Source organism: Amyelois transitella, chromosome W, assembly GCF_032362555.1.
Source record: "Amyelois transitella isolate CPQ chromosome W, ilAmyTran1.1, whole genome shotgun sequence".
NCBI lineage: Eukaryota > Metazoa > Arthropoda > Insecta > Lepidoptera > Pyralidae > Amyelois > Amyelois transitella.
In genome coordinates this window covers 10,830,551-10,842,022 of record NC_083536.1, presented here as the reverse complement: position 1 = coordinate 10,842,022, position 11,472 = coordinate 10,830,551, and the positions used below count along the sequence as shown (strand labels likewise).

The window sequence follows — 11,472 nt, the reverse complement described above, 5'->3', positions numbered from 1 at the left end:
ATGTTTCAGCCTAGGTGTATTTCCTCAGGAGCTTAAAAAAGCTGTAATCACACCAATTCACAAGGGTGGGACTAGAGACGATGTGAATAATTACAGGCCTATATCGATTTTATCTGTCCTTTCCAAAATATTGGAGAAATTATTAAATTCGCGATTAATTAGTTATCTGAACAAGTTTCTGTTAATATCGAAATCTCAATTTGGTTTTAGATCTAAGATATCGACGGAGGACGCGGTAGCTGCTTTAACTACTTTTATAGTTGAACATGTTGATAAAGGCAATAAATGTACCTCTGTTTTCTTGGATCTGAAAAAAGCTTTCGACACCGTCTCTATTCCAATTCTTGTGAGGAGGCTTGAAAGCATAGGCATAAGAGGCGCTGCTTTGGATTTGTTCAAAAGCTACCTTAGTGAACGTAAACAAATGGTTAAAGTGGATGGTATCATTAGTGAAGAGGCCGATATTGTTTTTGGAATCCCACAAGGTTCAGTCCTTGGTCCGACGCTTTTTCTCATTTACATAAATGACCTCTGTGACATGGTAATCCCGAACGGTAAAATAGTATCCTATGCAGACGATACCGTACTGGTCTTTGTTGGAGATACGTGGGAAAAGGTACGGCATTCGGTGGAAGAGGGTCTCATCAGGGTGTCGAATTGGCTTAACTCAAATTTACTCACTTTGAATAAAAGTAAGACAAATTATATGTGCTTCACTAAATATACCTCTACTCAACCAGCAGAAGACTTTGAAATAAAAATACATAACTGCAATTACATTTCCAACTTGCCCTGTGATTGTCCAGCTATCACAAAGGAAAAAACTGTAAAATACCTCGGCGTCATGTTAGACCAACGCTTATCCTGGCACTCACACCTGGAATTACTTATGAGCCGAATAAGAAAATTAACATGGACTTTTAAGACCTTAAGACATATCGCCAATAAAGCATTATTGAAACAAATATACATATCTCTGGTCCAGTCTGTTCTCGGGTACTGTATTCCGATTTTGGGTGGCGCAAACAGAACCAAATACTTAGACCTAGAAAGGGCACAACGAGCTCTGCTAAAGGTTATTCATTTTAAACCTTATCGTTTTCCTACAGAGACCCTGTACACACTGAGCGACGTTTTGACCGTAAGAAAACTATTCATATTGAACACAGTACTAAAACTTCATAAGTCACTGTCTTTCGACCCCAGACTCTTGTTAAAGCGTAGGAAGCATGTGGTAGCCCCAATATATGTATTCAAAACCGCTTTTGCCAAAAGACAATTTTTACACTTATCTTCACATCTATATAACCAGTTAAATAGAGAGTTAAATATATACCATCTAACTAGCCGTAATTGTAAAATACTTATAAACAACTGGCTGAAATCCCAAACATATGAAGAAGTCGAATCACTTTTATCTAGATTTAACTAAATTCCACCCCATAATGTTTAGTTTAAATTGTATAATTGCTTTCTGTTATTTGCATGTTTGTTCCTGTTATTTTTATTGTTTTTAAGCACTAAAACTTGTAATTGCACATTGTCTGCAAATAACATATATTTAACCCGTGACGCGTCCGCATTTCCTATAGTCTACACTCCGGTAACGTCCCGTACAATGAAAATTTTGCCGACTTTCCGCAGAAAAGTTAACTTTGTGCTTCAACCGTATAATTATATTCAATGAACTGTATACCTAAAAAAAGATAACGAAACGAGCATCAAGATAAAAGTAAAATTATATACTAATAAATACCTCAAGTATCATCTGTAGCCCCAAACATTTTAAAGATGACATTTTTTTGGCCGCCATTCACACTTTACACGTTAATTGCACGAAATTCATTCACACTTCATTAAAATATTTCCCAATAACACAAAGTTTAGTAAATTCCGCTACGAATGAGTATAATCACAACACTTGAACGCAAACAATTACTCTTCAATTGTTTATTAATTATATACTATGCAAATGACACACGATAAACAATTGCCGTCGGACACTGTCAATTTCGACCGTTGGCGAAAGCGCGAAGGCGGGGCGCGGGCGGGGTGCGTAGCCACGAATCGAGCAACATACCGTTAGCAACAAAAATGTAATTCAATCGTAATGTGTCATTTTTACGCAAGTTTATTGTGTGTTTTTTTTGCAAAATCCATAACGTGTTTTAGTGAATGAATCGACCATATTCCTTGCTAAGTATCGAATAATTTTATGTGGGTCCATTCTGTATAAATGTTGTAATACACCAGAATTCGGGTGTCGTATTTTAACTCCTAAATCTAATTAAAATACCACACAATACATTGACTATTAAAAACATATTCAGATAGCTTAACTAACGAATAAATAATATATATTTTTTACACTTACTAGTGGAAAAAAAAATATATTATTTATTCATTCGTTCATACAAATGATCTTGTTTTCCGCCCAGCCGAATATTGCTTCTCCGCGATAGATTTGTTTTTTTTTTTGTTTATAATGAATAAACCCAGAAACTACTGCACAGATTTTAATGAAATTGTCACAGAGACAGATTAAACCTTCAGGAGCTACTTTTTTACCACGGGCGGAGCCGTGGGCTACAGCTATAATAAAAAAAAGAACAAATCACATAGATCGAACGTGAGTTTGAGATTTGTGTAGCGATAGATAGATACTACTTACATTTATATAACAACATCCTCTTGGATATTCTTATATTCCAGATCCATCCTACTTCCTACTAATATAATATTATAAATGCAACTTCGTAAGGATGGATGTTTGTTACTTTTTCACGTAAAATCTACTGGATGGAGTTTGATGAAATTTAATACATAGGTAGAATTATTACCTGGAAATATAGGTTAATTTTTATCCCGAAATTCTCACGGGACCAAAGCCCAGGGGCGCAGCTAGTAATAGATCATTTGCGCTTTATCGCACCATTCTGCTATCACAGTTTGGTCTGATGGTTAGTCAGTCATCAGACTAGTCAGTAGAGAATGCCATATGGCATGAAGTCCACTTTTGTACATATTTTTTTGTTAATTTGTGCAATAGTGTTTTAAATAAATAAATAAATCAGGGGATAATGATAATTTTAATTATTTAATAATACACATTATAGCCATTCCACATTTTTTTTAATGAAAAATACAGATCACTTGAGAACCCTGGTCAAATGTCAAAGCATTTATTCAGAAATAAGACCTTTACAGGCACATATTCACTATTAAAAAAATTTCATTATATAATATTATCAAAGCTACAAACTATTAGCAAGTCAAATTCAAATTTTTTATTCATTATTATAGTATACTTCATATCTATTATAAAGAGGAAAACTTTGTTTGTTTGTTTGTTTGGTTGTAATGAATAGGCTCAAAAACTACTGGACCGATTTTAAAAATTCTTTCACCATTCGAAAGCTACATTATCCACGAGTAACATAGACTATATTTTATTTTGGAAAAAAAATAGGGTTCCGTAATATATTTGGATTTTTCGGACACAAACTGAAAAAATCAACCAAAAAGTTACTTATTTTGCGTACGCTGCCTAAACTACAAAAGATAGAACCATACAATGTTTTAATTAATTGTAGATCTTATAAATATCCGCGATTTCTGCTGCACGGCCTGTTGCGAAGTGAGCAAGACTTAGTTAGCCGCTGTGCGGGCGGTCCTTTAGTTAGTTCTAATAGAGATATATTTAGTATCGGCTGTGCATCCGTGCGAAGCCGGGGCGGCTCGCTAGTCACTTAATAATTGTCAAAACGTATGGTTTAACAACATTGGTTGACGTCAAATAAATTAGTTAAAACTAAGTTTACTGCCGCTTCCAAGGCGTCAGTGCAGAAGAAGCGATAACAAACTGCACTGCAGCATTTTCTTCAACAACGTGAACTTCACAATTATCCAAACTTAGAATAGGCAGTCGACGATGAAAGCTAACCTTTTTATTTATTCTTAAAAACTGCTCAAATTTAAAATTCAAATTCAAAATTTTTATTCATTACTATAGGATACTATATATCGCTTAATAATTGTCAAAACGTATGGTTTAACAACATTGGTTGACGTCAAATAAATTACTTAAAACTAAGTTTACTGCCGCTTCCAAGGCGTCAGTGCAGAAGAAGCGATAACAAACTGCACTGCAGCATTTTCTTCAACAACGTCAACTTCACAATTATCCAAACTTAGAATAGACAGTCGACGACGAAAGCTAACCTTTTTATTTATTCTTAAAAACTGCTCAAATTAAAAATTCTAATTCAAAATTTTTATTCATTACTATAGGATACTATATATCGCTTAATAATTGTCAAAACGTATGGTTTAACAACATTGGTGGACGTCAAATAAATTACTCAAAACTAAGTTTACTGCCCTTTCCAAGGCGTCAGTGCAGAAGAAGCGGTAACGCTGCTAAACAAATTCCTTCATTTCATGGACATTATCTGGCAACTACTAGCATTTCGCACTGCTGAGAAGAAACAACGAATGAATGTCTTAACTTTACCCACGAATCGCAAACATGGCATTAAATCCCGCTAACATTCATCACATTCACTCAATGATATTAAACCAAAAGTTAATTTCGGCGCCTACTCTTGCGAGATAAAACAACCCTACCAGGAAGTTCTTCAGCGGAGTGCCAAGTCTCCCAACAACTTCCTAGGCACATAAATTCATCGCAAGTTTTGCATTTGAAATTAACTTTTCTTTTAATATCATTCCTCAAGCAAATGTGGCAAAGCGATCTATTTTCGTTTCCCCGAAACATTAAAGGAACATGCAGCAAGTCTCTGCGAAGCCTCAGATGTTCAGTTTCATCTACCTGAATATCTCTTGGGGCTCTTTGGCAGTGTTTCTGCACGAGAGATTCGGCTAGTTGAGTGCGGAACATCCGATGCGACAACAAAGGCAAACCGCGACGCTTTAATGATTCGGTTAACATAACAAATGCATTTAGCACACTTGCATTTAGTAATCTTTTAAACATTTTTACATACCATTTCACACATCTCTTTCTCTCCAATAAATACATAGAAAGTTTTTGATCTTTAAGATCAACACCTCCCATGGTATTATTGTAATCCCGTACAGCAACAGGCTTTACGAGATCCCTTCCTGCCTTACGACCAACGTAAGTTTCGTCAGTGTGATAAGACGAAATCATGTTCACCATTTTGGAGTCCTTCCATGCAATACATGAAACGTCTCCAGAATGGCGAGCGATGATTGTCCCCTTTGGCACGTTCTGCGAAGCCTTCGCGATCTCCACTGGTACATGTTTGCGATTCGGACGCAAAGTGCCTAAATTATCAAACCCTAAACTCTTAAGGTATCTTGTCAAAGCTGGACAATTATAAAAATTATCCATTGTGACAAGATGCCCTCGATTTTCAAGGCCTGATAACAAATCAAGTACCACTTGCGTTGTTTTTCCAGCAAGGTATTCACTAGGCGCGACGAAATCGTTACCTGCGGGATTTTTGCCGGTATATATTCGGAACTGGTACAGATAACCAGTTCTCGACTCGCACAATTCAAAAGATTTAATGCCAAAGCGCGCAGCCTTTGACCTTATTGCCTGGATCCAAGACAACCGACCCTTGAATAAGGTCAAAGACTCGTCAATGGCAATATCTTGTTTTAAATTGTACAGAGCCGAGAACTGCTTATTTAAATGGACTATTACAGGTGCCAGTTTCGCTACTCTAGCTGAAAGTGAATACCCTTCCCCTTGCGGCAAATTCTGCGGAGCAGAATTGTCCATGAAGTGAAGAAATTTGTTTAGCAAAATGTACCGATTGTATGACATCAGCTGCCTAAAATAAGGCAGCTGCAGAATCCCAGTCGTGAGCCAGTATTCATGAAGTGACGTTCGGATGTCGATGCCCATCAAAATGAATAGGGCAATAAAAACATACATCTCGTCTAAGTTGGTGTCAGACCACCGACTTAGACGAGATGTAGGTGTTAATTGCCCTGATTCCCTACGTGCATCGATAGTTTGCCGGGCATATCGGTTGGTCTCCCGCACGATGGTCCCCATGAAGTCACTAGTAAATATACTAGTAAAAGCTTCATAGGGACCATCGTAGTCATGGATAGGTCCAGGAGTTGGACCAGAAAATATCTCAGCATGACCGCTAAAGGTATTATAATCGGCCTGCCACGAAAAATCACTCGATATGCCCGGCAAATTTTCGGCTGCGTCATCCAAGGCCCGGCTCATCTCCTCCGATAACGGCACTTGCTCCTCCGCAGCTGTTATTGGCAAATTTTCCTGCAATTCGAATTCATCATCGAATTCGGAGTCAAATTCACTCCCGACATTTTCTTGGTATATGTTATGTGGTACCCCACTTTTTGATGGCATATTAGGCTGGCTGGGTCCAGGCTGCTGTTCCATCTGTGTTGAACTCCCCGGGATATCTTGCAGCCACTTCATAATGTGCGTCGACTTTTGCTCGAACAATTCCTTCCCTTCTTCTTCGTCAATGCCCATTTCCGTAACCCGCTCTAGTGCGGAGGTGCTACATGAAACAAAAAAATATATCAATCACCTTTTAACAAAGAAACTTGACACATCATGTTCAGTTTAAAGGCTCAATGAGTAAATTATAGCCTGGGTTGTTACCAATTGTTACCCCGAGGCACCGCTCCCATGAGAATTTTGGGATAAAAAGTATCCTTCGTGATTTTCTTGCTTACCAGTTAAACAAGATTCACCAATATTCGTTTTGTAATTTTTGCGTAATTAAATAACAAACACCCAAAATTTCGCAATAAAAAACATCCAAACTTTCGCATTTATAATTCACTAGAGGCCGCCCGCGACTTCGTCCGCATGGAAACCCTATCAATCCCGCGGGAACTCTGGGATAAAAAGTAGCCTATGTGTTATTCTGGGTCTTCAGCTACCTTCATACCAAATTTCATGGTAATCGGTTCAGTAGTTTTTGCGTGAAAGAGTAACAAACATCCATACATCCATACAAACTTTCGCCTTTATAATAGTAGTAGGAAGTAAAGCAAATATACTGAAAACCTATAATCAAATTACTTCATCAAGTTTTTTTCTGGCTGCTCATTACACCTATTGCCTAAAAATTTGATTAAGAAGATTCACTTACAGCATTGACTGCTCCAGTTTTATTTTGAGGGGGAATTGGCGACGCACACTACCCCGGGGAGTTTGGCAGATTGGAACCAAAGCCGTGGGGTCCACATAATTTGAACCACCTGGTGTTCGCTGAACAGATAGTGCTTGATCAACGCTGAGAAATAAGTAAAATTATATGTTTAGGTATACGTGTAGCATAAAATATAAAATAAATATTTAAGTAGTTATTGTAAATACTTACACAACGGGCGGTTTCCAAATTTTTGGCATCTCCTCTACGTGTGGTTCCCTCCGCTGGTGCGTTGACACCATTTGCTCGATCAAGCACCGCCTCGATCTTGATGCCGGCGTCACAGACCGTGAACGGGATCGTGAACGTGATCGGGATCGGGATTCATTGATACGAGCCATAGCTCTTTGCTTGCTATAAAAATTACGAAACAATCTTAGTGCAGAAACCTAAATTAAAATTTACAACTTCCGCCACATAAACCTAAGCCTACCACTAAACACACACTCGATAAACTTATAAGACCTTTTTTGACTGAAAAATTTTGACTATGTTATTAAATAAACAAAGTGAAAATAATATTTAAAAGAAAAAATAATTAAACAAATTTGCAAAACTTTTTGCGAACGGTACTGTCTAAACGACTTCAATCGCGATCGCATTATTACAAGGTCAATGCCATGCAATGAAAAATATGGACGATCGGAATCACATAATTACGAATTATTGTTTATATTATAACTAGTTCAACAGAATTAATTAAAAACCCAGAGAGCTGAGTAAATTTACGTTAAACTTTATATAGTTTATATGGTACTTAGTTTGATAGAATAAATATGAAAACGAATGAAAACATTGTCGATCGTAGTTCGATTTCAGTTCGTAAAAGTGATGTCGATTTTTCGACATGAAATCATAAATTTAGGCCAGAACAAATAATGTTAATAAATAGGTTATTTAATAAGCTGTAATTTGATATGTAATACATTAAACAAACACTTACCTTCTAAAAGATTTTGACATAATTCCGCTAATAAATTTTACACACCGCACAATAAAAACAGTAATGGCGGAAGGCACTTGTCTTGTCGCGTACTTCACTCACGAATATGTTCTTATTTACAAAATTTTTGTTGATTGTCATTGGTTTAAAAAATAAAAAACGAAGGACAAAGACTTTCTGTTGGTTGTTACAGAAGTTTTGGGCGGACCAATGATATTTAAATGATTGAAAAAAAATACCAAAGACAACAGACTGCGTTATTGCCTCGGTTAGGAACTAGGACGCTTCGTGCCGTTTTACGTTAGTGCCTCGGTTAGGAACTAGGACGCGTTATGGGTTAATTATTTAAGAGCAGGTCTTTCTAACACAGGTTTATATAACTTAAAAGAAAGGCCCAACCTTGGTTCTAAAAATGTAATTTTTTCAAGACAATAAAGAATTTATTTATTTATTTATTTATTTATTTATTGCTAAACATTTATCTTCTAAGCGAATGAGTGTTTCATTGAAGATGTCATCATTGAATTCTATAGTCAGTTCTGGATTAGTTTGTCGGATTTGGTACAATATATCATCACTCATACTCCTCTTGAAAGCGTCCCATAGTCGTTTTGGGTTTGATGGGTTACATGTTGTTAGAATTATGGCGAATAACTCCCAAAGTTGTTCAGCTGAAGCTGTGAGTGTAGCTTCTTGTAGTGTTAATTCCCAGTGGTTATCGTTTTCCAATAATCCTAAGCGTTGACATGCTTCTCTGTACGTCTGGCATAGGTAGCCGTTAATAATAATCCTTAGATCTGTGAAACTTGTTGGTCCCCGTATTTCGTGTAACAACATCTGGAGATAGAAACATTCGGCATTGTTTGGATGTACAGTGTATACTCGACCTATTGTGTCAGCTTTCATGATTTCTGGATGACCCTCCTCTGGTATTCCTTGTTTTCGTCGTTGAAAAATTTTCCTTGTTTTGTCCCACGTATAATAAATAGGGACGTCAACATACAGTAATGTCTTTGCGAATGAATCCGTTTGGCACAGTTGGAAAAAAGCTGTTAATGTTGTGTTCTCAGGTGGTTCGCTTGCAATTTTTCTAGCCGACTCTCTTGTGAAGTAAACTCTTTGTCCATTCTCCAAATGTACTGCTAGATGCTGCACAGCTGGTTCGCGTTCATGTATGGGAAAACTAAAAATCCTCCATGCTGCTTCGTTACTGTTGATGTATCTTCCCATGTGGTACATGAGAATCTCATCATTTCTGTTATTTTGTTCGCTATTTTGGACTATTTGAAATACTGCCATATCACTACCTTTGTTTACGTACTTACATAATATGTATTTAATAGATTTTACTGAATTGCAGTATTCAACGTTTATGTGAGCTTGGAACATTTTCGAAAGTAGTGGGTTATATGGTACTACCCATTGGTTATCTATTTCCAGTTCGTCTTTGCCTTGTATTCGTATTTTTGCTGTGAAGCCACCATTTTTCGGTGATCGTCTTCTATATTTAGGGTAGCCGTCTTCTTCAGTTTTTGTATCATCCAAGTATGGTTTGACGCAAAAACGCAACTCAAATAATCGTTGTTCTGAATAGAGTTCAACTACTCGACAACAGATGGCGCCACTACTTCACTTAATTTTCAAGTAAAGGAATTAGAAAAGCTATTATATCTTTAAAAATACGCCCTTTAAGTTAAAACGGGAACTTTCTTGTTCGAGGGGGGATAAAGGGCTATTGCACTATATAAGTCCCTTTATCGTATCGGGAATCCTTTTTAAGTTTTATCGGCACACACATTTTATCAACTTAGTTTTAGTTTTATTATATATAATGATAATGATTTTAAAAGATAAAAATCCTCCTCTGTCATTAAGTTAATGGTATAATAAGTATATATAGTGTAAAAGTATATATTGAGACAGGTATGTATGTATATATGTATGCTAGGATTCATATTATAGTAAAATAAGTTCGAGTCCTCTGTCACTGATTTAGTAATACAATAATAATATGTAAATAAAACAAGATAGTATATATATAAGTAGTTATGTAGTGGTAAACGTATAATAGGTTTCACATGGTGTAATAAATTCGCATACTCAGTTATGGATTTATTGCTCAACAGGCTCAGATCGTTACATACAGGTTGCGGGATATAATATGTAAGCAAATGCAGCACTTTAAGAAATAAAAAATTAATTACTTCACATTGATTATACACTGAAAATACGTATACGAATAGGAACAATAAACACATGATAATGGTTACAATATTTTTCACATTGACAAATAGGCACTTAAGAGATCCGAACATTCTGTTTTGGCACGATTTTGGCGAGGTCATCGTCGCATCGGATAGCGAAGGCAGCTGAGTCATCCCGCTCACGAAGAAGGACTGTTGCATTCTTGATCCACACGTACTTATACTGATTCTGTCTAGCGAACTCACGGCATTTCCGAAATAACTGCTTTTTTTTTAAAGTCAGATGTTCATTAACGAATATTGCGGATGAAGTTCCGGGGATTGATATTTGTTCAAAAGGTGGTTATCAAGTAGATGTTTTGATAACTTGTTAAAGGCAGATGCTTCTAGAACCTTCGATAAGAATGAAAGTATCGAGATAGGACGTATGTCATTTAGATGAGTAGGATCTGGGATTTTTGGGAGACGTACATAGGCCATGAGCCATGAAATAAGAATGCGATTTTCTGAGAAACTGTTATTAATAATATGGGTGATGATAGGGAGGACATAAGAGAGGATTGGAATTAACATCACACGACTTATTTGATCTGGACCAACGGCATTAGAGGAGATGGAATGAATGATTTTGTATACGTCGTCTTCAGTGACAGCTGAGAATTCAAATGGCCTACTGTCGGGAGAAGGCGTAGCAAGAATAGAAGAGATCGAAGCTAATTTTATATTTTCATCTAAAAGAGGAACTGAGGAAAAATTATTGTTAAGCTCATTCAAAGTGAAAGGGAATTTTGAACATGATTTCTGTACTTTATCTATACCCTGAGAATTAAGAAATTTCCACATATTAGCATGAAGCATGATATTATCGAGTGATGAGGTAAATATGTGGTCAAGCCAGGTGTCAGGGGAGTCCTTATTGACGTGAGTGGCATTAAAAGGAAGAACCGAAAGATTGAAGGAGTCAACAATATCACGAAGTTTACAAGAAGAAGAGGTGTCGAGTAAGAGGTTAGTATTGATATCACCGAATACAAGGGAATGAGAGTATACAGAAGCTCAAGTACTGTCTCAAGAGAAGAAAAATAGTTTATACCTGGTGGACAATACATAACCCCCAATACAATTTTCT

The 11,472-nt window shown here is 36.6% G+C and overlaps 1 protein-coding gene across 1 annotated transcript; it reads right to left on the bottom strand.

Annotated features, from left to right (window-relative positions):
* Positions 1–2,443: 2,443 nt before the first annotated feature.
* On the bottom strand, positions 2,444–8,473 carry LOC132904261 (piggyBac transposable element-derived protein 4-like). Its single transcript, XM_060954188.1, has 4 exons — positions 8,140–8,473; positions 7,368–7,550; positions 7,137–7,280; positions 2,444–6,536 (listed from the first exon to the last, which is right to left on the bottom strand). Exons 1-4 carry the CDS (start codon positions 8,157–8,159, stop codon positions 4,586–4,588), a joined length of 2,298 nt encoding a protein of 765 aa, XP_060810171.1. The 5' UTR covers positions 8,160–8,473; the 3' UTR covers positions 2,444–4,585.
* Positions 8,474–11,472: the final 2,999 nt, after the last annotated feature.